This window comes from Heterocephalus glaber, unplaced genomic scaffold (genome assembly GCF_053883595.1).
Source record: "Heterocephalus glaber isolate CG9 unplaced genomic scaffold, H.glaber_assembly_v1.0 deba00001460, whole genome shotgun sequence".
Taxonomy (NCBI): Eukaryota; Metazoa; Chordata; class Mammalia; order Rodentia; family Bathyergidae; genus Heterocephalus; species Heterocephalus glaber.
In genome coordinates this window covers 13447016-13474790 of record NW_028258307.1, presented here as the reverse complement: position 1 = coordinate 13474790, position 27775 = coordinate 13447016, and the positions used below count along the sequence as shown (strand labels likewise).

The 27775-nt window shown below is 37.0% G+C and overlaps 1 protein-coding gene across 7 annotated transcripts in view; it reads left to right on the top strand.

Annotated features, from left to right (window-relative positions):
• The window catches only part of Marchf1 (membrane associated ring-CH-type finger 1), a 1027787-nt gene that overhangs the window by 124001 nt on the left and 876011 nt on the right, over positions 1-27775 (top strand). For 5 of the 7 annotated variants that reach the window (XM_087216905.1, XM_087216904.1, XM_087216913.1 and 2 more), the window contains one exon: positions 26-117. Coding sequence is in view for 2 of the 7 variants with exons in the window: in XM_087216895.1 (XP_087073021.1) it covers positions 21578-23011 (1434 nt within the window). In the remaining 5 variants the exon portion in view is untranslated. Of the gene's footprint in view, positions 1-25; positions 27743-27775 lie in introns of those variants that run through there. The other 2 variants (XM_087216895.1, XM_087216894.1) reach the window with 1 other exon arrangement.

Here is a 27775-nt window from a genome sequence, read left to right as displayed (position 1 = left end):
TTCCTATTCCTTATCTGCCTATTAGGGCTTGGCATCTCCTCAGAATTTCAAATTTGGCAGAAACCTCAAGGTGCATAGGAAAATCTGACTCCACTTACTTTTTGGCCTGGAATGAAGGTAGGATTGGTTTACATTCTTTCATTTTGTTTTTTTCTTTACATTCTCAAGTGATTTATTCTGAAGTTGGCCACCAATAGTTTTCCAAATATTTCCTAGAAGTTTTCTTTTTTATATAACTATCATACTCCTTGACAAAGATATAACCTTGACAGAAAATTGACTTGTTTTTCAGAACATCAAAATTCAGTTTATTACAACCAGTTACATCATCTATAGTTAGTTTACTGACATTTTCTTAATTCCTTTTATTTGCAGATTTGGTTGTTAAACTGTGAATGTCTATGGAATTTAAGTATATCTGCTTAAAATTCTTGTTAGATAAGTAAAAGTGGAATGTAATCAATTGAGAGTGTGTAAATATGTTAGTGTTTGGGAGTAGCACTGAACTCTTAGCCAGAGTGCTTTTCCCATTTTTAACAATATAACACTTAAGAAAACTGAAACATACATTATAAAATGTTTCTCTTAATTTAATGTCTCTCTTTCCCCTATGAAAGTAGGATAATTAGAAGTGTCTAAAATTTCTAGTCAGACACTCATGGGTATTTAAATTGTCCATTGTCTTAAGAGTTCCAGTTTGGAACTCTTAATCAGATTTTTAAAACAATGACCTTAAATACTGGTAAATCAAATATTGGAGTTTCTCCCTTCCTTCAGTTGTCTAAAATCATCAGTTACCCACTAAATTATGGAATGACCATTGTAAGGAAAAGTTAAATCTGAGGGAGCTACTGTGAAAGATGTCTTTTCTAGCCATGCTCATTTTTGTAATGTTTAGACGGAAAACATTTATAACAGAACATGCTGATAAGGCAAAAAAAAAAAAAAATGGAACTAAGGAGAGAGAAACAGAAAGTGATTGAGGAATTTATGTGACAATCAAGGGACAATAGAGGTGTAGTTTCCTAAATTTAGGGCTGTATGAATATATACTGAGTCCTGATGTAAGAGACAGAAAAATAAACCAATTGCTGAAAAGCCTAGTCTTTGAGAACTTCATTATTGTTGTTGTTATTATTATTATTATTATTGAAATTAGACTAAAAACCAGATGTATAGAGTAGGTTGGCACAGTGTAAAATTCATTTCAGGGCCGGGGATTTAGCTCAGTGGTGTCATGCCTGCCATGCAAGCACAATGTCCTGAGTTCAATCCCTGGTACAAAAAAAAAAAAAAAAAAAAAATTCATTTCACACTTATCCCTGAGTTTTGAGAAACTGGTTGAAGGATATGAAAAGGGAACTCACTGTATATATGAGGCATAATGACTTGGGCCTCAAGATGTGGCGGTGGCAGACAACAATTCCATTGTGAAAACTTAAGACAGTAGTGAAATTCATTAGTTCTTTGCTCCAACTGTGTGAGGCTCTCATAAGAGTCTGAACTCCAAGGCCTTGCAGGGGTGATGGACTTTAGAGGAAAACAAGGAAAAGAAATATTTTCTACCACCAAATTGTCACATCCATGTCACAAAGAAAATGGATGAAAACAACAAAAAAGGTCTGTTTTCCATTTTAAACATTTAATTGAGATCTTAGGTTGCTTTTAAAAATGAAGTATGGGGTAATTAACTCTCTTATCAGACAACAGCCAGACTGCAATGATTATTTAAAAGAATTTGAAAGGGACTCTGTTCTATAGTGAAGATGACCTTTATCATTTATTAGGCTGTTTATCTGGCAGCTTTAAAATTTTTTTCAGAAACTTTTCTTTTTAACTACATGGATAAATAACTTTGTAGTCTTTATTAATTGATTTTTAAAGTCACTTCAGAATTCCACGCCTTGCAATTGCAAAGGTCAGAAATGTTTTGCACAAAAATGGCATGAGGGTGTTCTATAAATAATATTTCTGATTTCAAAAGGTCACACGGAAAGGGAAAAACTCATCTTTGTACTGCGTCTCATATACATCATGTGCTTTTGTAAATGAATCTTTTGCCAGGGTACCATATAACATATTCTTCTTAACTTGTATTTCTTCCTCTTTAATCTGGACTTTATTATAACTGAGTTAGAAAAAAAGAGTGTGCTTTGTATGGCTCCGCAGTCAATACATACCTGCTTAGAGAATCACTGGAATCATGAAAACTTTTAAAGTTGAGAGAAATGTTAATGATTAGCTGAAATGCCCTTTTTTCACTAAAAGAGACTTGAAGATCAGGCATGTCATATGAGTTGTTTGAGTAAGAAAACAGTTATGTTAGAATAGACCTAGGATCTAAGTATCCTGATTTCCTACCCTGTGCTCTTTGGTAATATAACCTGAACAAGCTTACTGGGCACACTTCTTTTAGAAGAAAAATCTTAACAAAGCTAAAAGTCAAAGCAAGGTCCTAATTAAAATTTCTTGTTTTATATTATTCATGTCTTATTTAAATAACTTTTACTTTAAAAACCTATGTGTGTTATATTTTTATTGTTGGGACCAAAGTCCTTAGAAAAACAACTTAGAGGATGAAAAGTTTATTTTGGATCCCTGAGGGGTTTCAGCCTAAAGTTAGCCTGAGGGAAGGCAAGACTTTATGATGCAAGGGCACGATGGAGCAAAGTTGTTCCTCTTATGACAGTCAAGAAATAGAGAGGAAAGGAAACGGCCTGACGTGAAGGGGACAGGGACAAGAAAGTTCCCAAGCTCATGTTCCCATGAACCACACTCCCTTTATCTAGGCCTCACCTCTCAGTGATGCCATCAGCTTATGCTCTCACCAGAGGACTGATGCACCGATGAGGTCACAGCCCTCAGGATCCACATGAGACTTTTGGGGGATATTGTAGATCTGAGCCATAATACTGTGCAAGTCTGGAATGTTATCAAATAATATACCTGCAATTTGCTGTGTTATACAAAGTAAACACATTCATGAATGAATACCTAAAGAAACAGAATATTGCTCACATTCACACACATTTCCCTGGACCTTTTCTAGTCTCTACACTAATTTCTCCCTCAAAAGCAATCATAATCCTGATTTCCAATGCAATATATTAATTTTGCTTGTTTTTGAACTTTATATGTAAATATATTCTATATGTGACCTGTTTTCCTTTAAAATTTTGTTCATAAGAGTTATGAATGTTTTTCACATAATTTATTCCTTTTCACTGAAGTATGGCCCTCTTTTGCATCACCACGACAGCATTTATTTATTTGCTCCAATATTGATGACAGTTGGGTTGCTTCTAATTTTGGACTCTTGATACTTCTATGAACATTCTTGTTCATATATTTGGATGCATATGTTTGCCACATTTCTTCACTGATCCCCGGAAGTAGAATCAGATAATAAGGTGTGCATATGCTTGATGGACAATGTCATTTTATGAAAGCTGTGGCAGTTTAAGCTCTGAAGAGCTGCATAACTTGCTGTACATTCAAATCAAAGCTTGACATTAGCAGAATTTTTAATATCTATTTGGACACATGTGTAGTGGGATTTTATTGTGATTCTATTTATATGTATTTAATGATTAATTAGTTTGAACACTGTTTCACATTGTTTATTGGCTTTTTTGCAGTTCTTGTCATGTTTTCCTTTTGGATTGTCTACCTTTTCCTTAGTGATTGGTGTCACTGTCCATTTAGCTTTCTACAACAAAATGTCATAAACTTGGTAGTTTATAAACAATAAAAATTTATATCTCAGAGTTCTGAAGGCTGTGAAATCCAAGATCAAGAGTAGATTTGAAGTCTAGTGATGGTATTTCTGGCTAATAAGAGACACCTTCTTTCTGTATCCTCACGTGATGGAAAGTCTGCTTCCTAATATCATCCTGGCAGGAAGGATTTCAGCGTGAACTTTGGAGGGACTCAAATATTCAGACTATAGCAACTGACTTCTTTTTGATTCCTGGATGAGTTATTTCCCAGATAACTACAAGTATGTATGCGTAATGTTTCACTGTTTTACTGTTTTGATGAAAAAAATTCCTAATTTTGGCCAGTACTGTTTATCAATCTTTTCTTTTGTGGTTAATATTTTTTGTTTTGTTTAAACATATTTGTATTTTCAAGTTTCTAAAGATATTCTCCCATGTTTTCTTTTAGTTGATTTATTGTGTCACCTTTAATAGCAGATTGATTCCACTTTTGTTATACATCAAATATTCTGTATCTACTTGTATTTCAAGACTTCTTATTTTGATTAATTGGGCTGTTTTTGTATGTGGCAATATGACATTGATTTAATTTACCTTTATTGTAATTTTTTTGAATATAGTTGAATGTTGGGCCTTTCTAGTCTATGTTATATCTCTCTATTTTTCCATGAACATTCTTGGTATTTTTTTTCAGATTTTTTTCTAGTCTATTATTTCTCTGTCTGACATATCTGATTTACTTTTAAATCACTTCCTGAATATGAAAAATTTTATTGAAGTTCCATTGAAGTCTTACTATGCTTCTAAGATTGTGTTTATTTTCTTACGTCTTTAAAAATACTTCTATTTTTTTAGATCATGTTCTATTATTACAGAGTTTTAAAAATAGTATTTGTTACTTGATAATGCTCATAATTTTATTTTTTACATATTGAGTATACTTTCATCTTTAGTGAAGCTTTTTCTGTGATAATACCTCATGACAAGAAAACCTTCCACCTGAGAGGCTTAGAATTTGCATCTGTTGGGTATCTTATGCATACCATGGTCTAGCGTCCATTTTAGCTTCAGCTTTCTGAACCACAAGCCACTGCACATTCAAAACCAGTGTGTTTTAGGCCCAAGATTTCTCAGTGGCTTTGCATTTGCCTGGAGCTCCCACAGACAAAGATCTTGTCATTCCTGAAACATGGTGGAATGAAGGTCATGTGAGTTTCTGGTGATAATATATATAAACTATTCCCCAAAAGAAAAAGTGCAATACAAATATAAAATGTTGTCATTGTTTGTATTTTAAGGGAAGGTGCTATTCATGTATACTGAATACAAAGAAAGCTTGCAATACTCATTAGCATTCACTTATGGTAATGAATTGAAAGCATAAGTTAAAAACACCAAGAGGAAATCTTTACCCTTCTATGGTTGTCTGCCCACAGAATATTGGCACTGAAAGAATCCATATTTTACTTTATATATTTACATTTTACATTACAATTTTATCTCTTCTCTTTCACATCTAATAATAAAAAGGATACTCCACCGTGCCTGGCAGGCTGATACACAAGAAAAGTGCACAAACTGAAGTCAGGGCTGAAGTGCATTTAACAAACCAGAGGAGCTAGAGGTTTTTGTTCTGCTGCCTCTGTCATGGCTGCTCCAGGATCTGATTCTCATTATGTATACTCACAGGCAGATATACCGCACTTTGTGAATCATGCACTCTCAGATCAATGGTCAGAAAGATTCTAGGATTAGCAAAAAAACAGATAATGAGAGAAAAAATCAAGAACAAAGTTGGAGTTAATTCATCTTTGTTAAGAGAACTCACTGCAGAGGTATTGGCAGCACCAGCTGTGAGATTCTAGCTGAGGGTGAAAGAAAGAAACTCCAATTTTCATTCTCCTGGGGAAATAAGGACTAAAAATGAATTGAACCAAAAGAAAAAAAATATTCAGAACATTCTCATTTGACTGATCAGATTTCTTCATAAAGCTGCCTATCTAAGATTTTCCACTTGCTCTTGAAAGAATTGGAAACATGGAGAGATGTAAATTATAGGTGCAAAAAATATGAGAATAGGGCCAGGTTTTTAGCTCAGTGGTTTCGCCACCTGCTGTGTAAGTGCAAGGACCTGAGTTCGATCCCTGGTACCACAAAAAAAAAAAAAAAAAGAAAAGAAAAAAGAAAAAAATGAGAATAAACCCAATCAAAAGCTTTCATTTTCTTCTATTCTAGGAAAATATTTCTGCATTTCTTAGCTCTTAGATTACTTTTTACTTCCATCATAGTCCATATCATTTTAGTCTTAACTGCAATGTCCAAAACATTAACTCCATGCATGCTAATTTGGTATCATCTGTATTCAGATAGTCCCTCATCTGCCTTCAATGGGGAATCAACCTGATGAGAATACTTTTGCATGAAAGGATAATTTTATTGAATTTGTTAAAAATCTCAGAATTTTAATAATGGATTGTGCCTGTTTAAAATGATATAATAGAGTTAAGATTTTATTTTGTATGCAACTTTTTAAAAGTTTTAATTAGCTCTTTCATAGATCTGAGTGAGTTTTATGTGGGATGAGTGATGAACAATATTAACTCATATATTAGATGAGAAAGAAATAGAATTGGCTTCTTTTTATAAACACTGGTAGGTGCGCTAGCGAAACTCCTCAGGACAACAGCAAGAAGGTGATATTGTAAACCATCATACCTTTAACAGTTCCAAAATGCTAGTTTCAGGTCAGTTGGGAAATGTTCCTGACATTGTGGTCTTTCCTTTCTAACCAGGAAAAATTTCAATCTTGGTGGATATAAAAGTTAGCCATCTAAAGCTTCAAATAAATTAAGTCAAAGAGAATATGAAAACAGCTTGGAAATCCTCAGACACCACTAGTCTTTCTTAGTTTCATCAAATATTAAAAGTTGAGTGATAATAACAAACAAATATTTAAGGCCTGAAATGGAACTGGATACAAACTAGATTTTATGCACAGACACATATGCACAATACATATATATCAACTTATATTTATCAAGTAAAATGTAGCTATCCAGTCTGATAATAGACTAGAAATATGACTGAACATTCTTGCTTATAACCTCATTTTCTATCTTTCTTTTTAGCTCTAGTGAAAATAGATATATCCTTACCTTAATGCTATTTATGAATAACACCTAACAGCTAACAATTTCTGAGTACTCACTTTATATAGAGTTTTATAGCACTGTCTTATATAAACTCATGCAAATTTATGAGATAGGTTTTATTTTTATCAAGTCTATATCATATAAGGGGAAAATGAGGTTTAGTAGAGCTAAGGTTTGAAACTGGGCTTTTCAAAACTTAGGAAAAATCAGGATAGACATAATTCAATCCAGGCAGATAGCTAGTGAATAATGAACAATGTTTACTTTGCACTTGCACATAGACATACACACAAATATATCATTCCATTTCTCTCTATATACATGATTGTCTCTCAAAGAAAGATATACAGAAACTATATTTACTATAAACAGATATTTGTGTGCTTAAGAATTTAGATGCTATTTTTTTTCTTTTTCAGCAAAGGAACACTCTGCTGAATTTGTTTACCTTCCTGAAGTTTCTTCATGTGTTTCTCTTAAGATTAAATTATGTATCCATTTTTTTCTTCCCCCACCACGAAATCTATGTAAATAGGGAAGGGTGGAGGGGGTGAAGGGTACACAGGTAATGAGGGAAAAAATAAGAGCCAAGATACATCATGTACAGGTACAAGCACCCAATGATAAATGTAAACATATTGTATACCTAAAATGTACCAAAAAGTAGTATTGGTTAGCATTGTAAGGCAGGTGCTAGATTTTTTTTTTTTTGATACCGGGGATCAAACTCAGGTCCTTGCATTTGCAAGGCAGGCGACAGAACCACTGAGCTAAATCCCCAGCCCCTCTGTTAGCATTGTCTCAGTTTCAGGAGATATAAAGCACTTAAATTGGCACAAGCAGAAAGAAGAGTACTGCCATATTGGTTTATGTAATTAAAAAGTCCAGAGATTGCTTGAGGGACAATTTGATTCAGACTCTCTAGTGATGTCATCAGGACCTTACTTCTGTCTGTGGCTGCTAAGTTGGCTACTAACAGTATCAAGTTTTCATCTCTGAGGACAAGCATTTTGAAAAACCAAAACCATAAGCTGGCTGTGGTAGCATACTGCTGTAATCCCAGTGCCCTAGGAGCCTGACAGGAGGACTACAATTTCAAGCCCAGCCTGGGCAAAACAAACACACACACACAAACACACACACAAACAGTCCACAACAACCACCATCATACTATCACACACACACACACACATACACAGACACACACATATATGCGTGTACGCATACACAAATAACTAAGAACTTGCTTTCCTTTCATCAGATCCACCCACATCTTAAGATTAATTTTATTCAATCTGATTTTGTCATGTGGCTTAAACTAACCATGTGTCTAAGGAAATGCTGTGCTTCACTTGTCCAAGTCTGGGCCAGATGTCCACTCCTGTAATTGGGGTTGAGGAAGGTCGGCAGTTCTGATGGCAGTAGTGAATTCTCAGATAAAATTCAGCAAATTTTTATTATCGAAAGGAAAAGTGGATGCTCCATGAAAAAATACAACAGTGATTCCAATAGTTATAACATTTTACAAGAGATATAAAATCCTTTCATTAAAAAGCTAGTGCTTTTAGGGCAGAACCCATGGGGAGGGAAGATGGTGTAATGTAGTAAAGCACTTGAATTTTATGATGCAAAATATGAAAACATGATTTCTGTTAGCTATATGAACAAAATGATAAAATAGTTATCAATAATTATAATTTTGAAAAATAAATGCTAAGACACATACTATAAGAGGATATGAAATGCTACCTTGACCTAAGGATCTGGCTTATCCTCTGGTTCAGAATTTTTCCTCTGTCAGTTAATGCTGAGAATCTTATTTTGTGGAAAGAACAAATGGCTAATACCCAGAGCATTACTTTTCCTTGATGATCCTTTAACAATATAACTCTCACATTTATCCTCAATTTCCTAGGTCATTAGTCCCAGGGTTATTGTCTTTCCTGGGCAGTATCCTTTCTCCTGGGTATGGATGATCTCTGAAATACAGGACTTGTATGAACTGTTCAACCCTCTTACTAACACTCTTAACACAGGCTTATTGGAAAAGAAGTTTTGTTAAAAGGAAAATGTTAAACACAAATTCTGTAATAATGAATAAGGTAGGAGCTGAAATGTGTCAAGCTGCCTTCTGGGGCTATGGTTTGGGATGATGATGTTCTTTCAGCCCATTTTCAGGGTCTGAAGAATTGGAGAGAGGTTTTTTTTCTACCATGTCACTGATCTTAGAAAGATTTGCATGCTATGACTGAGGCTGTACTCACTCTTTTTCATATTAATCACCATTTTTTTGGGTGATACTGAATATTAAACCCAAGGGCATTACACATGTTAAGCAAGTGCTTCACCACTGAGCTACATCCCATCCCATTAATCAAGTGTTCCAAGTGTTTACATATATTGCACTTGATTCTGTCCCTTTTAGATGTCTAAGGTTCTGGTTTTTGTTTTATGGTTTTCCTCAATGGAGCAGGTTTAAGCTAATATTTGGCAATCTTTGACACAATGGATTAATCATGGTGAGGAGAAAGGAATATGAGCAGAGACTAAGCAACAAATGAAAGCCTGACCCAGAGACCACTGTAGCTGGGCTGTTCACACTGATGCTTCCTTCTCAGGCATGAGTGTAGGATTTTGCCATACAAAAAAATTAAAGAGTATTGTATTTAAATTTTTGGCTTTAAATTTACCATTCATTTGAAATGAATGAAACACATTTTTTGATGGGTAAAGAGCTTTAGTTCTCTAAAAGTCTTGTGTATTGTAATGGATACATTTCTATGTACTGGGAATATTCATCATAATACTATTACTAATACAAATAACTGACATTTATTAAATGTTCACTATTTTTCAGGACATCTAAGCATCTAAGTCTTTTTCCTCAGCCTTGTCTCCTGAACCAATACCAAGCCCCCAAAATCTGTACATTTAATTGTGTACAAGATTTTTTGTTTGCATGTTTTGATGTTATTTTATCTTTAGTCTAATACTTTCTATTCCTCTGGTTTTTTCAGGTTAGTAAACACACTATCCACTCAGTTCCTCCATCTTGGATGTTGGCATCATATTTGGTCTGTCATTCTTTCTCCCCAGCCCTAGTATATAGACCTGTCAATTCTAGCATACAACTAGTTTGTAAAATATCTAACCCCTCTTTATCCCCACAGCTGTTACCTGTTCCTAACCTCCTCTGTTCTACTGCAAGAGCAGATCTCTAATATGATATTGTCACTTGTTTATGAAACACTTACCTATTGAATGAACATCTACTTTCATGCTTTCTCATCTTCTGTCTCTGCTCTCCCTTCATGCTTTAGTATTTCTGAACATACAGGTTGTAACTTAGAAGACATATTTGCTATCAGGACTCCTTTGACTCCTTAGCCTAGTTTTGATCTCTAATTACAAGCCCATAGTACATCTTGCTGTTCTTTACAAAATTTTTATAATTATGTATATGCTGACTATCTTCCCCACCAGACACAGACTACATGAAGGCTGAAAACACCTTAGTCATGTTCAGTATAAAATTTACTTTGTCTCATACAATGGAGGTACTGTGTAAGAATTTTTGTAAATGAGTGAACGAATAAAACTTACAAAGGTACTCTTGTTCTGAGCCTGGGATTCTTACATTATGCCATCTGCTTTTAGACACATTTTGATTTAATTTTCATTTCATAAAAATTCAATCTTTGCTTCAGGGCCCTAATGGGAATACCCAATATATTCAATATAGATATTTACATTTTGTTTTCTATTTAGGCAGTACCTCAGTTTTTCTTAGTAATAAATTTCTCAGGCTCCCTGCCCCCAGGCTCTTTTTGAAACACTGAATAAAAATATCAGAGACAAATAGACATTTTTAATGAAAATGATTAAAGCCCATTTTAAATAGTGTTGGATTATCCAAAAGCAAATTAATAATGTGCTTCAGGCAAAAGATTTTGAGTATTGATATTTCCTGAAAAACATGAAAGCAACACTGATGGAAAAAAGTCAGAAATTAGTTAAACTTCCTAAAACTCATCTTGATGTTTATTATTGATTTTACTTTTCATTCTAACAGAGGCATAATAATATTAGGATCACTAAAGGTCTTAGAAAAGCCTGCTTTTATACATTAGTGTTAATGATGTATGATTTTCTACATACTACAAACCAGTGCTCTTTTCTTTTTATAATAATAACAACCATGTATCATCATATATAACATTAGATACTATGATAAGTATTTTGTCTGCGTAATTGCTAATTCACATTACCCTGAAATGAGGTCTTAACCTCCCTGTCTTTGGCTGAGGAAAGGATCAGAATGCCCAGATGATGGAACAAGGTCTGCCTGGCTCTTCAGTCCATGCTTTCTGGCAGGTCAGACTGACCCTGTGTGACTGGGCTGTGACCTGTTCCCATCACACTGGTCCCAGGAAGACAATGCCAGTGCTGACTATGCAGCAGGATTGCATGTACTGCTTCAGTCTGCTTACACTGACGACTGTGTAAAACTGAAGCAAAACCTTAGCAGCTCAATAGGAAATCTATATGCTCTAACGGTGCCCATGGGAAAGCAGCAGATCTCTAATTTGGAACAATCAGCACAGCAGGAAGTGTGGCAGGTTTACACAAGAAATACACAAGAGTTTCAGTCATTGGAGTTGACAAAAGAACTGGAATTTATTGTAGAAACTAAGCATTTTTCTTTAGAATCAGTCACTGCATAGATCTGGTGTCAGCAGCTAAATTTCTTTCATTCAGGGAGGGCCAGGCTATGTCTCTAACTGGCTAAACAATATTATTTAGACAAAGACCAAGATTCAGTATTCATAGAAGTATGGAGAAAATTTGAGTGAATAAAATAGTTTTCATGTTAAAACCAGTTTGATCCAATAAAATATACTGAGTAAAACAAATTTGCTTGAGAAAGTTGGAAAGTAGCTAAAATGAATTGGGAAAATGGTATGACTGTAATTCGTGGCAGATATTTTGTGAAACAGCACAGCCTACCTTAACTCTCTGGAATCTTTTTGGCTTTCTTCCCTGAGGTGGAGCCTTGAGGCCCAAGATCAGTGTCACCTGCTCTTCTTTGGTGCCACAGGGGTATCCTGGATGCCAAGAATGCTGGTGCTGGGCCAGAGCTGGCTACCATCTCAAGGAGAAGCCAAAGTGCATCTATTTGTAGGAATCTCTGAAGAATTGTGGTGTAGGGAAGATGTAAAAAAAGGAAAGAAATCAGGTGGTAATTTAGTCAATGTAAACTGAATATTTAAAAACCAATGAACCATCTTTACCTCAAAGGTAGAACTATTTAGTTTTAATTTATTAGATTTCCTCTTTTTATTTATTTATCCATTTGAATTTCTCCTTTATAATGCATGAATCTAAGGCAGCCGTCTCCTTTCTAGGCTCCCTCCTGCTGATTAACCATCCCCTCAACCCCTTCCCTTGAGATCCTACATGCCTGCCTGACTTTCCACTTGATGGTTTTGTGTCTCTTCCTGTGAATTTCAATGAGTCACAGTGACTATGCCTGTTAAATCAGTTCAACATGCAGCTAGTTCAACAGGTAAAAGTTTACCAGCTTTCTGTATCATAGTGGTTAGATTATAGTATTAAACAGGCCAAATATGCTTGTCCTCTTGTAGGCCAATAAGCACCATTCAGAGAATTTGTCCATTCTAAGGGCTCTGCTCAGTATCACTTCTCTGACCCCAGATCCAGCCTTCTATTACACATAAGTTGAAGCAAAGATATGCTCTGCTATTCATTCTTTGAGATTGGTAATATCATTACAGAGTAATATAACAAGCACTTTCTTTTTTTTTCTTAAATTCTTTTATTGGTACATTTTAGGTAAACAATACATTTACATTTATCATTGGGTGCTTGTACCTGTACATGATGTTATCTTGGTTCTTATTTTTTCCCTATTACCTGTGCACCCTTCACCCCCTCCACCCTTCCCTATTTGCATAGACTTCATTTCCATTTTTTCTTTTCTCATAATTTTTCCTTTTCCTCCTTTCCTTTCCCCTTCCCCTCTTACCACCCCTACCCCTTTGGACTTTTTCCTATTTCAAATTATCAGTTATCCATTTTAATCATTTTATTTCTTATTTACACTTTCAGCTTCTCACACTAAAAAAAATTTGGTATTTACATGTGTGTCCTATTTATTTCACTTAAGAGTATGGCCTCAATATGCATCCATTTAGCTATAAATGTCTCTAGTTTCTCATTCTTTATGGCTGAATACTACTCCATTTCATAAAAAAACCAAATCTTCTTTATCCAGTTTCCAGTTGATGGGCACTTGGGCTGCTTCCAAGCTTTAGCTACTACAAACTGTGCTGCTATAAACATGGCTTCACATATATCGCTGTGGTATGATTCTTTTAATTCTTTTGGGAAGATACCCAGCAAGGGAATAGCTGCATCAAATGGGACCTCTAGCCCTAGTTCTTTGAGGTATCTCCATACTGATTTCCACAGTGGTTGCACCAGTCTGCATTCTCACCAACAATGGAGAAGGGTTCCTTTCTCCCCACACCCCTGCCAGCATTTGTTATTGGTTGATTTCTTGATAGCAGCCATTCTTTCTGGGGTGAGGTGGAATCTCAGCGTTGTTTTCATCTGCTTCCCTTGGATGACGACTGATGTTAACATTTTTTCATAGTTTATTTGCTGCTTTTACTTCTTTGTCTGAGAAATGTCTGTTCATTTCAGATGCCCATTTTTGAGCTGGGTTTTTGAATTTGAGGGGTCTGATGTTTTTCAGTTCTTTATATATTCTAGATAGTAGTCCTTTGTCTGAGGTACTGCAGCTAAAATTTTTTCCCACATTGTAAGTTGTTTCTTAGCTGCAAGAGAAATCAACAAGCAGTTTCTTGACCTGAACAATGTCCCCAGTCAAAGCACTCAGATAATCTGCATACATTCCTTTCAAATAATTCTGTCTGAACACACACACTGCTTTATTTCACAGTAGCAATTTTTTCCCACTATGGTACATGGTTGCAGAGTGGCCCTCCATGTAGCCTATCTCCTGGTGGCCACATCCTTCTGGTGATTGTCCTCGTGTGACTGATACTAGGCTTACTTGTGACTTGTTTGGGTCAATGGGACCTCAGCACACATGCAGCAAGCTGAAGTGTGAGATATGCTCACACATGAGTGCCCACTCTTTAAAATGTCACCTGAAGAGCCTACTAGTTTCCTTCTTTCTTTCTTTCTTTTCTTTTTTTTGGTACTGGGGATCAAATTTGGGACCTTGTGCTTGCGAGGCAGGCGGTGGAACCACACTGAGCTAAATCCCCAGCCTCTTTGTACTAGTTTCTTGAAGGATGAGAGATCACACAGAGAGAAGAGCCTAACTGTTTCAATTGTCTCAGCTGAACCCAGACCCAAGTTACCCCTCCTGCTGAGTGGAGACAGCTTTGTGAGTCCAGGGAAAATCAGCAGATGAACCACCAGAGTCAGGAGAATTTCTTTATCATTTCTCTCTTGTACCAATTTTGGAGCAATTTGTTAGTCAGTCGCAGATAACAGATACATTCAGACACACAGACTTAGGTGAGTGATATATGCTTTTTTCATATTAAGAGACATAATATCAATAATCTCTTACTTTTTCCTGTACTTTGCTATAACCATAGCAAAAATTACTTCATTTTTAAAATGTGTTTGTCAGCTAGACATTAGAAAAGACTATCAATTATTAAATTTGTGCTCTGTGCAATCTCTGACCACAGACGACACTGTAGTTAGCTGCATTAGGAGCCTATGCACACATAACAATTTTCAAGTGAAATATGTCATAATAAATGTTCAATATTTTCATTTAAATTAGAAGAAACTTTACAGGAAACTAAAATTCAAAATGATAGAAGGAGAAGGAGACAGGGAGGGGGAGAAAAAGAGAAAAGAAGAAGGGAGCAGGAAGAGGGAAAGGGAGAGACAGGAGGAAGGAGGAGAAGAAGGGAGAAGAAGAGAAAGAAGAAGGAGAAGAGGAGAGATGATTGTAAGTTTGACATTTTTAAGGAAGCAAACAGCTTAGGAATCAATTGAACAGCTCTCCAGACTACTTTCCTGTTTCCCTTTGTGTATTTATTCCATTAGTGAAAGATGGTAGGAAGCTAGGATATGTTTCTAGCAGATGGGGATCAACTGCATGAATCTACTTTCTAGATCAAGTTTTTCTAAATGTTATATCTTGAGGTTTTAGGATATTTAAAAAGAACATATAATTGTCATTTATACTTAAGTGGTTTTTGTTCCATTATTTCAAAAATACTCTTTCCAGCCATGAACTATGATCCTTTGAAAAACAAATGAACTCTCTCCAAATTAAAGTCTTTCTTTTTGAATTAGGTTAATCATGACTCCAGTACATTAGTAAAGTATATTTTTATTATAATTTTGTTATGGAGTTAATTTATTTTTCTCATAGATATTCCAAGTATCTTTTTATATGCATAATATAGTGGATAAATACTGAACCTTAAAGCCAGGAATACCTGAATTCTAGACCGAGATGAAATATTGCCCAGTTACATGACTTATAAGCAAGTAATAACTTTTCATAGTTTTCACTTTATAATATGGAGTTAATAATATCGTCTTTATTTTCCTCACAAGATTTTTGCTTTTTTGGTACTGGGGATCGAACTCTGGTCCTTGTGCTTGCAAGGCAGGCAGCATAACGACTGAGCGAAATCCCCAGCCTTCTCACAAGATTTTTTGAAGAGCCAGGTTACATATTGGAAGATCTTAGTAAACAAAATTATTTAGAGTAAACAAAATATCTTGAATTAAAAAATTTTATTCTATTAATACAAGTTCACAGCACATGAAGTCTATTTTCATTTTAGGGATAAGGTACATGTACTTAATATATCTTGTCATTATCATTGTTACTATTATTTATCATTATCATTGTTACTATTATTTAGTTCAAGTTTGCAACATAGAATGTTTACATTCATTGTGGGTATTTGGCACAGGAACATGACACCTGTTAAATCTTTTCATGTGCTTTCCCCTCCATGCCTCCCCTCAACTTGTTCTCTTAGACTCCTTTCCACTTGCTAAAGATATACCTGAAAGATTCAGCTGTAAAATTTTCTCAATAGTTATACAGACTTTTATATTATTGACACTGTACATTGAAGGTAGTACCTTGGATATGAACTAAGAACTACTTTTGTCTCTCAATGCATTTGAAACAAAATTACTGGGAAACAAATAAAAAACAACTTTATTTCTAGAAAAGAAGCATGATACAGTAGCATTTTATTCTAGGGAAATCTGTGCCTAGTTTGGGACTTTTCCAGTCAAATTATTTGCCTTTCATGTGTGCTGATTAAACCTGGTTTGAACCTTTTTCAAGGTGACACATGACCTAGTTTGCCACATTCCAATTATGTCTGATTTTATCCATAATATATCTTGATTTGCTAGATAAAATGTTTGTCATTTCTTCAGAATACTTTCTACAGCAAACACTTTGAAAAAAATCCTAGACTATGAAGAAAAAAATATCACAGTGTTATTTACATACCATCCATCTTATGCTTGACTTCAAAAATACTACTTGAGTAATTTGCATGAAAACAAGATCTTTGTCTTTTGAGAGCTTATCTCCTCCTGCTGCCGTATGTCTTATACTGGATTATGACTTTAAGTAAGAAACGAACAGCAGGAATAGGTGAACTCTTAAGAATAAAGTCCTTGTTTTCATGCAAATACCTCTAATAATTAAAACAGAAAAATAAAGAAGTTGTATACAAATTCTCTGACCAAATCCAATAGAGTTTCTCAAAATAAAAAGGCTTTTATGCTTTGATTTAACATCTGAAGTCAGTAGCATTTGCATGTGTTACTTTGATCTTTAAAATCCTGTGTAGTCTTGATGCCTGGGATTTTTCAATGAGGCCTCTTAGGTTTCCTGAATTCTTCTTTCTCCATAAGGCTGGGGGAGGGGATGCCATAATTGTCTCTCTCAGTTTAGCTTACAAGTACCTCTTGAATTTGGAGATGATGATGATAGTGTGTTTGTGTATATACACATATGTATGTATATGTACATAAATGTGGGTCTATATACTTATGTGTGTGCATGTATGTGTAATTCTTACAACACTTAATATTGTATGTGATTAACTTTGTAAATTAAAATATATTCCTCTGATAAAATGGTTATTTTCAGCTTTTTGGAGGATGGGACTAAATTTTTGTTATTAAATAATTTTATGTCCTATTTTTTCATGATAAATGTTATACTTTTCCCCCCAACTTTTAATGATGCTTATTGTGTATGTCAATTTTTGAGCCTCTTTTAAGCTGCCCTTCCCAGCCCATTCCTCTTTCCCAAAGAGCAGGCCCAGTGTATCTTGGACATGGTTTTTTCATGCTGCATCTCCACTTCGCAGCTTGACTAGGGCTGGTGTATCTATTGCCAGGATGTCTGCAATTGGGGAGCAGGCTGCCGGGGGGAAGTGCTCAGCTGAGTGCTAGGCACGAGCCTCGTTTGCTTACTATATAGACCTTGGTGCAAGCTTCTTGGGCTTCTTCATCACTTAGATGCAGGGTTCTAAGAGCCAGTCTTCCAAAAGAGAGAAATGGAAACTACTGGTCACTAAATACCTGAGCACAGGAACTGGCACAGCACCATTTTTTCCATTTTCTATCATTCACACAGTCACAGAATCTCTTAGATTCAAATGAGGGGGCGGGACACAGGATCCATCTCTTGACAGGGAGACTGTCAGGTCTGAATTTTCAGTACCTTTGATGTATCACTGTTCATTTAAAAACTTGGGTTCAGCCTTGTTGCCTTTTCTGCTTTGTGCCCACCATGTTGTTTCTCTGTTTCTCCTCTGTGATGCCTGTTTGACAACCTTGTTTTGGAGCCAGCTGACTATGGACTGAAACCTCTACAAACTGTTGAGAATGTGGAAGGAAGAGTTGTGAGTGCCCTCACTGAAAATGTGATCAGTGCTAAAAGGTTCTGTCACCTGATTTTGCATTGAAATGTTGTTTTTTACTTCTGGACACAGTCACCACATTTGAGGAGTTTTGCTTCATGATAGTTTACTCTAGATACAGAGACATGTACAAAAGGAAGACTGTGTAAAGAAGCACATGGAGAAGACAGGCATCCATAAGCCAAGGAGAGAAAACAAGCAGATCCTTCCATCACAGCCCTCAGAAGGAACCAATCTTGCCAACACCTGGATTTTGTATTTCCACCCTCTAGATGTTGGGATTTTTCTAAAGGACTTGTACTTCATGAGTTGCTAGTCATGGTACACAAGAGCTTCATGAGCATTGGTCCCTTTAGAGCTCCAGCTTTATGGACAGGATTGCAGAAGCAAATATTGCAGAGTCTGCAGGCTTGGAGTAAGAACTTAACATGGAAGAATGAGCACTCCAACAGCAGATGGAAGCTGTGGTAGTAGCGCTTGAGCTCTGTCTCAGTGACTTCTTTACTGCCGCCAGGGCCACTGGGCTCTACACCCTTCTCCAGCTTTTTGTTCTTGACCTTCAGGGACTGGAGTCATGGCTGAGAGGGGGCAATGAGTACCAGCCACACACTGGAAGGTACCACCCCTGGCAAACACACCTGCTGCAATGGGAGTCCATGGCGCTCTTGCCACCACACACAGGTGCTCAGGCCTCAGTGTCCATCGGCTGGCCACTGGGCTCGGCTCTGAGGCACAGCTACAACTTCTGCTGTGATATTGAAGAAAACTTGTGAGAAGAGAAATCTTTGCTATATTTCTGATCTCAGCGAGAAAGATTTGTGCCTCTCATGCACAGCAGCGATGGTATCCATCAGTGTCTTGTAGATGTTCTTTCAAGGCATACTACTGAGAATGTCCATTGATGGAATGTTGCTCCAACAATGATGCAGGCAGGGCCAGCTGAAGAAGCCACGATGCAACCAGACTCATGGTCCCTAATAGTGAAGATATTTGAAGTCTTTATATTCTGAGATGGTTCATTATGCAGTGATAAGTGAACCAGGATGCTGATTTCTGTGATGACATCAGGATCTGGGAGTGAGGGGAGGACAAGGAGCTGTGCTGCCTCCTCTTGGACATCAGAGAGCCCCTGTGATGGAGGTGCAGAAGCCACACCAGCCCCATGCACAGGACCTTGCTATGTAGTTCGGGCTGGCCTTGAACACAGTATGTAGCTGAGGCTGACTGCAAATGCATATCCTCAGTCTCCTGGTGCTGGGATTACAAGCATCCTCCACCACATCTGGAAACAGTTAACAATTTTCTGGCAACATGTAAGCTGATACTCTCTTCTTGATAAATGCTACTGATCCCAGCCGCCCACACAGTCATGAAGGGTAAACAGGCGGTGCTCCTATACAAGCTATCTTCTTCAGGTTCACCTCTTTGCAGATCCTGAAATCAAGATTTCAATAGCTCAACATTGCTGGTATCAAGCTGATCCTCACATAGAAGAAATTTGTTATACAACTTTCTAGAGTAGGCCCAGGGGCACCACAGACACATAAAATCCTCAGTTGTACTTCACAATGCAAAAAAGCTAAAAACTGGAAGAGCAGAGCGCCCCCCCCCGTGCCAAGGAGGTGAGCTGCGTGGGTGCCAGCAGCATCACTCTCCCCCCACCCTGGTGGCTGCTCTGAGAGTATTTGGATCCACAGCACAGAGGCACAGGGCATCATAAGGGACATTGTTCTGAGCTCCAGAAGATAGAGCAGAAGTGAGCAACAGAAAGAGGGCCTCTCTCAGGCTCCTTGATGAAAAGGGAAGTCCATTGGAAAAGTGAAGAAAATCTCTGCAATAAAGGCACACCAGACCACTGTAGTTGCACACTGAATCAGGGAGGATGGTGTGTGACTGCAGTCCCAGCAGTCTGGACAGCTGAGGTAAGAAGGTCACATGGTGGAGTCCAGCCCAACCAGTTTGGTGAGTTAATGAGACCCTTAGTGGGTATCTGAAGTAAAATGTCTGAGGATATAGTTCACTGAAGAGATGTAGAGTACAAGCCCCAGTAATGCAAAAGTGAAAAACTAATAGATAGATGATAAATAGATAAAAATATTCATAGATACTTAGATAAAAATAACAAAATAAGTGGCCACTGATTTATTTAGTATGAAGAAAAAATGACTATCATGGGTGGAGACAGGGGGAGAGTCCCCACAGTCCTGGGCCTGACTCTTCCGACAATGCAGAAGGTTGTGGAAGAATCAGATAGAGACCAAAAGCGTAGAAGCAAAGTTGTACTTTTATTCAGCAAGCATGCAAGAGCACAGCTGCCTTCTCACAGAGAGACAGGCAGGGGTGCCTGAAATGGAGCCACCATTGTAGGGGGGCTCAAGATGCTGGTTTTATAGTAGTTGGGCCCTATCCTGCCTCTGGGCTGAGGGCACCCCTACTTGATTGGTTAATGATTAACTTAGCTCATTACTAGGGACAACAGGGAAGGGTCTTTTCAGGGGCCATTTACATCTTAGGGCCAAGGTTCTTTTTCCTTTTGATCTTAGCAAACCAAGCTTTGCAGGGTATAGCATGAAGAGGAGGTGCAGCCTCAGCAGACTGTCAGCTTTTTATGGGTGGTTAAGCCTGTTCTGCCAGCTATCTGAACTCCGTTGAGGAGGGGCTCATCGCTCCCTGGCTAGGGGTCTCTATCCCCACAGGGCTATAGGCTTTTCTATTACATGGAGACTCAGGTTATGGAACCCAAAGACATGGGCTCACTTCCTTGGCAACATCTCCAAACAGAACTTGGAACCCTTGTTAATGGGTGTCACAATCTAGTAACAGCTGTCTCCCAAGCTCACTTGGGCGGAGACGGTCAACAGCGAATGTGCTGAGCTGCTTCTCCACTTTGAGAGGCTGCAGCCTCAGAACCCCAGGTAGAGAAAGTGTGAAAGATTAAGAAGATGGTTGACTCCATCCAGAGGCTGCAGGCCACACTGCAGCAGCCGCATGACTGTCACAGACACCCCAGGGATGGTCTCCCCAGGAGTGACCCACCAGTGACCTACCAAAATCAAGGTACCCCAGTGAAGTCTCCCTAAGCCCAAATACCAATGGCACAGAAACTGGGAAGAGCATGGGGCAAGTATCACCAGGCCCAGAAACACCCAGTAGCTCTGAGCAGGCCTTCCCAGACCCAGGCACAGAAAACCTAGAGAGTCAAAGTCCAGTGGGGGGAGACTGAAGTTACAACCACCAGCCCCCGAGAGACACTGAGAAGCCTGGTATACATCCATCCAGGCCTGGTCTCCACTATTGGAAACAACTTCACAGAGAGCCTTGCAGAATTCTGGCCAGTGTGGTCCCTGCAGGCAGTCAGGCCACTCTCATTCTCTGAGCCCTGCCTGCCTGTTTCCCTGGGCAGCCAACCCTTCTATGGTCCCTTCTTCCCAGGCACCTCCACTACCCACACCTCTACCTGATCGGCCCTCATTTTGGGAAGAGACATCATGACAAGATCTCTTGAGAATTCCATCCCCTTTGAGGGCCTGTGTGATAAAGATCGAGATGTGTGGTGTTTGGACAATAAACAGCTTTTCACCACACACTGGGTAGAGGAGGAAGGAGACCCATATACTGTGTCACCTCAGTTGGAGTTAGAAGAGGCCATTAGGCTTTCTGAGCTAAAGAAAGATTCTGAGCTCTTAATTCATTCATTGCCTGTATACCAGAACATCCTAAAATGCCTTGTCCAGGAGAAGAGAAATCCATCCACCACAGAGCTGCAGGCTGCTGGAGAAAGCTGTATTATGTGAATGGCCACACTTTTCAGGCCAAACGCTTCAGCAGACAAGCTCACTGTGCTGTCTGCACAAACCATGTAGGGGGACTTGGCCACCAGGTGTATAAGTGCACCAACTGCAAACTCTTGGTTCACAAGAAGTGCCGCAAACTTGTCACAATTGAATGTGGGCAGCGTTCTTTATCATCAGAGCCCACGATGCCAGTTGATCCATCATTCATGGATTCAGACCCTGCACACACAGCGATCCCACATAACCTTTCAACTCATGAAGCTTTAGAACAAGTTGATGAAGAGAATGAGGCAGAGAACACTGGGGAAAGTGGCAAAGCTTCATCTGGTTTAGGTCTTGAGGACTTTGATTTGCTCCAAGTGATTGGCAGAGGAAGTTATGAGAAAATACTGTTAGTCCAACAGAAAGAATCAAATTGTATGTGTGCAATGAAAGCAGTGAAAAAAGAGCATGTCAACATTGATCGGATACAGAGAGAGAAGCGCATTCTACAGCAGGCATCCAATTATCCTTTTCTAGTTGAACTGCATGTTTGCTTCCAGACAGAAAGCAGACTGTTCCTTGTTCTAGACTATGTCAATGGGGGAGATCTACTGTTTCATGTGCAGCAACAAAGAATGCTTCCTGAAGAACATGCCAGGTTTTACTCTGCAGAAATCAGATTAGCAGTCAACTACCTTCATCAGCAAGGAATACTTTACAGAATTTTAAAATTGGAAAATGTATTACTGGACACAGAAGGGAACATTAAACTCATCAATTTTTGCTTGTGTAAGGAAGGCTTACAGCCAGGAGACATGACCCGCACTTTCTGTGGCACTCCTAATTTCATGGCTCCAGAATTTATAAGATGGGAAGATTACAGTTTCAGTGTGGACTGGTGGAATCTTGGAGTCGTGATATATATCATGATGATTGGAGAGTCTCCATTCCATTTTGATGAGAACTCTGATGACCCTTATGAAAACTCAATCAAGTATGTCTTGCAAGTAATTTTGGAAAGAGACATTGTCATACCTTGTTTTCTATCTGTACAAGCTGCAAGTGTCCTACAGAGTTTTCTGAACAAGGAACCAAAAGAACGACTGGGTTGTCATCCTCACAGGGGCTTTGCTGATATTCAGGAGCATACATTCTTTCAAAATGTGGACTGGGACATGGTGGAGCAAAAGCAGGTGGTGCCTCTATTTAAACCAAATATCTCTGAGCAATTCGGTTTGGACAACTTTGATCCTGAATTTACTAATGAACCTGTCCGGCTCACCCCAGATGATAATGACATCATGAGGGAGTTTGGTGGATATGAATTTGCAGGTTTTGAGTATATCAATCATCTTATGATGTATGAAGAAGTGGTCTGATCCCCGTTTTTCAACTATGCATTTTCCTTATGTTGCCATTTAATGCTTGGAGAAACTTGTTACCAGCCTAGATAGAATTAACCATTTCAGAGATGTCTGGAAGCTAATTTTAATTTATTGTTTTGAAGCTATATTTAGATGTAATACTTGATTCTTATAGTCTATAGTAGAGAATATGGTATTTTTTTGTTCATAGATTAGATTTTTATGCACTGATTTAAATAACAATGAGGCAATCACTTGTTAACCACACTTGTATATACATTCCATTTGTTGAGTGGGACATAATGCCTAATATTTTTTCTTTTTACTTATGATACAAGAAAACAATTTGTCTTTTCAGTAAAATATCTTACTTATGCTAGTTTCTCTCCAACCACACTTTTGAAACTGACCACCTTTTGGGGTCAGTTTATATAGTTTTCAGGAAAATCCAAACAATACCAACAATTGTGAATAAAAACATATACTTGTATCTTTTTTATATGAAGAAAATACAATATAAGACTACAAGCTTTGGAAAGGTAATAGTTCTCATGAAATGGGGCATCTGAAAAAGATTAAAAGATAATTTATTAAATTTTTATAAATTTTAAATTGTTCTAAATTTAAAACTAGATCACTAACTAAAATTAAATTAAACTAAGATTGTACCATTATAACTTATTTACATTTAGATGATGATGGTTACCTTTCACATCCTTGGCATAAAAATGATACTAAAACAGGGGGCCAGGGGTTTAGCTCAGTGGTTCTGGTGCCTGCCTCACAAGTGCAAGGTCCCGAGTTCAATCCCTGGTACCAAAAAAAAGAAAAGATACTAAAACAGAAGGATGATATATGGCATCCTAATTTTAGTTAGTGATCTAGTTTTAAATTCAGAATGATTTAAAATTTGTAAACATTTAAGAAATTATCTTTTAACCATTTTTAGATGCCCCATTTCATGAGAAATATTACTCTTCCAAAGCTTGTACTCACGTATTGTCTTTTCTTCATATAATTTAGTTTGAAACTAATGAAAACATCAAAGGAAAATGTTTATAGACATTCTCCTGTTCATTTCCAAGGCATGTGTATTTCTCTTAATGCCTGGAACTTGTTTTAAAACAAAAAGCAGTATTCACAACATAAACTTATAGAGAATTCTAACATGTTAGAAATATGTTTAGGATCTTGCTTTTAAGTGTTGCTCTTTTCTGTATGGCATTTCAGAGTGTAGAATAATCACCCAGGGTGTTTGTTTACCATCTTTATTACTGAGCCCACATTAGAACTCTTTTGGACTTTTGAACCTCATTTTGAGAAACACTTTCTTCAAGATATTCTTTTGTCCTCCAGTTAAATAGTAGAAAATGTGTTCATGGTATATTATTTTAAGATGTTACAAGCAGAATTTTACAACTTTGTGAACATTTTTGAACAAATTTTACATGAATGACTTCATTAGATACCTTCCTTGATCCCCTCAACAAAATCTTATCAGTTTTCTGCCAATGATATCCAAATGATGAGCACTTTTCTTTGTTGAGGTTTTCACCATTATTCAGGGTGGTCTTTTGCTTTTCAATTTTTTAAGTAATAAGATTAACTGTATATTTTATAGAGATCTGCATTACAAATATGTTTTCAACTATTTTTGTAGTATTTAAGTGTTATGTCAGTTCTTTTCATGTCATACAGAAATTGTCTCAAAATACTTTTTAGGGGAATAAGTCACTTTATAGTCAGAATAGTTGACATTCTGATGTTCTAAAAAAATTTATTTTCCATAATCCTGTAGTCATATTATTTTATGCATATGCAGCTTGGGTTAAATTTCAAGTACTGTGTTCAGCACTAGTATATTTACTGTATACATTTGTTTTGTATTGATTTTTGTCATGTAGAACACGACTTGGTCATCATAATATAATCTGTGTTGTGTTCTTTTTTCATGTTACAGCCTTTAAATAAAACATTTAATATAAATTCAAAACAAAAAAACAAAAACAAAAAAACCAAATCCTTAACTTATATTTTGACCTTAACATGTAGCAAGAACAGAAATTTGGAAACTTTTGATCATTATAAGGTCCATATTTTACCATGTATGAAATTTTGATGTAATGTAATTATCATTATATTAAAAAACAGTAATGTGTTGGTCTCTGGGCTTTTTTATGTTTTTGTGTATATTAAAAATAGTCCAAAGTATAGTAAAATCGGTGATAAAAAAATAGAAACTTGGGTTCAGATAGTAGTACTCATCCCTTCTTCCTTCCAAGATCAGCATCCTCTGGCAGTCACCATAGCAGGCTCTGCAATTCCTGAAGCCTGCTCTGGTCCCTCTGCTTTCTCCTGTGCCAGGATCATTTTAGGACTGAAGAAGAGCTCTGTGGATGTGCCACCACCACAGAGATTGGTGGGAGACTCTGGGAGAATTTCATTCTGGGAGATTTTCCCCCACAGCACTACTATACAAGGAACTCAGTTTGACAGTGACATCAGCCCACATTTCCTCTGTTCGAGAAACTTGAGTACCTTTAACCCTTGTTGTGAATACTCTTTGACAACAAAGTATCTTTGACAGCAAATAGACAAAGAGCAAGAGGGGAAGTCCCTATATAAAGATAGAATCAATGCAGGATTCTGTTTATTACCTTCCCTGAAATCTCTGCTCCTATCAAATATGTCCCCTTTCCTGTTCAAACAATCATGAAGAAGATTGATTTTTTTTTGTCTTTGCCTTTCTTCTCATGGCTGGAAAGAGCCTTGTCAGTTCTTTGCCCCACCTTTCTAAATAGCAGGAAGAGAGCTTTCCTGAGGAGGCTAAAAGCTACCCAAAAGAGTGGAATGCAGTGATTTTTTAGATGCCAGAATGTATGATTAACTTCTTAAAAATGTTTATTTTGGGGGTTTAGATAAATTGTGGCCTCTGGTTGTGGCCTGTGTGTGAAATGATCATGGTTTCAGAAGATAACATCACCTGGATCTATGAAGGACATTTGAGAGCAAGGCTAACATTAACAAAGTTTCCACTTCCTTCCTGGGCCTTTACCTATTCAGAGTACCTGAACACACAGTACCTTTCTACCTGATGTGATGGGATGAGCTTAATGTAAAATTGGGTTTTGTACAAAGCCCTCCTGGATCTCAGACTGGTACTACAGTGGTGCTTCCTCTTTTACTTTAACCCAAACCACTTGATGCCTTATATAATATACATACATTTGTATATATATGTATACATGTGTACACACATGTGTGTACATGTGTGCGTGTAGTGTATATATATATGTTCTTTTTTCCATTATGACAGGATTATTCATATTTTGAATCAGGGGATGGAGGAGATGAACTCAGCATCTATGAAAATGACTATCACACCCAGAGCTCCAAGTTCAGACCTCTAGGAAGTTGATATATTTCACTGAAACAGAAATACCATTGGGAATGATTCTGCAAATACTGTTTCTCACTTATGTAGGACTAAAAATATGTTTATAAGATTGACCCATTCTTATTTAGCTCCTTTTAGTTGTTCCTATCATATTTCATTTTTATGATAAATATTGAAATATATATAAGCAAGTTATTTTCATTTGTCCAACTGGTTATAAGTCTCACGATAGACACAATCACTTAACTTCCTAAATTTTGACCTATATACAGGAATATGGAAAGTTACACATATTTCTATAATACCTTGGTGGATCTCCATGATAATAGCATGAGCGGATCTTACTCTAAATATATGGGTGTATGTGAGTTTCTATGACTAGTAAAGACTCACTCATGAGTAGCATAGATAATATTTTCAGACTGATCCTGTCTATCTGCCCCTGGGGATATTTTATCTTTTTTTTCTATTCCAGTCATTATGTCAATGTGTCATCAATTAATTTAGTGTAATATAAAACTGGTATTTTACTCTGAATAACTCAAATAAAATGTTAAGAAGAAAAGACTATATTAATTATTGGACTAAATTTGCTGCCATTTTGGGGAATGCTTCTGCTTTCTAGTCTTCATTCTCTCCTAATCATTTCTTCCTTTGCTCATGATGGATGTGTCAATTTCCTTTCCTCTCTTGCTCTTCTATTCTGTTGACATTTAGGGAATTTTATTATTTTCCTAAACTATTTATTTATATATTTAAAATTCTTTTATTGGTACATTGTAGGTATACAACACAATTACATTTCTCATTGGGAATTGTACCTTTACATAATGCATCTTGGTTCTTATTTTTTCCCCATTCCTAGCTCTCCCTTCATGACCTCCACCTTTCCCTATTTACAAAGTCTTTATTTCCATTTTTTCCATTTCTCATCATTTTTCCCTTCCCTTCTTTCCTTTCCCCTGCCCCTCCCACTACCTCTACCCCTTTGGACCTTTTCTTCCTATTTTACATTTTCCATTATTCATTCTAATCATTGGTATATTTTAGGTATACAGTATAATGACATTCATCATTGGAAATTTGCACCTTTCCATAGTCTCTCTTGGTTCTTATTTTTCACCCTTGCCCAGCCCTCCCTTCAACCCCTCCATTCCCCCCTATTTACAAAGATTTTGTTAATAGTTTTCCATTTTCTCATATTGATCCCATTCCCTTCTATCCTTTCCTCTAGCCCTCCCACTTCCTTCCCCTTTGCCCCTTTTCTTCCTATTTCACATTACCTATTATACATTTAGTCCTTATTTACACTTTTAGTTTCTAACACCAGAGAAACGATTTGGAATTTATTCATGTGTGTCCTATTTATTTCACTTAAGATT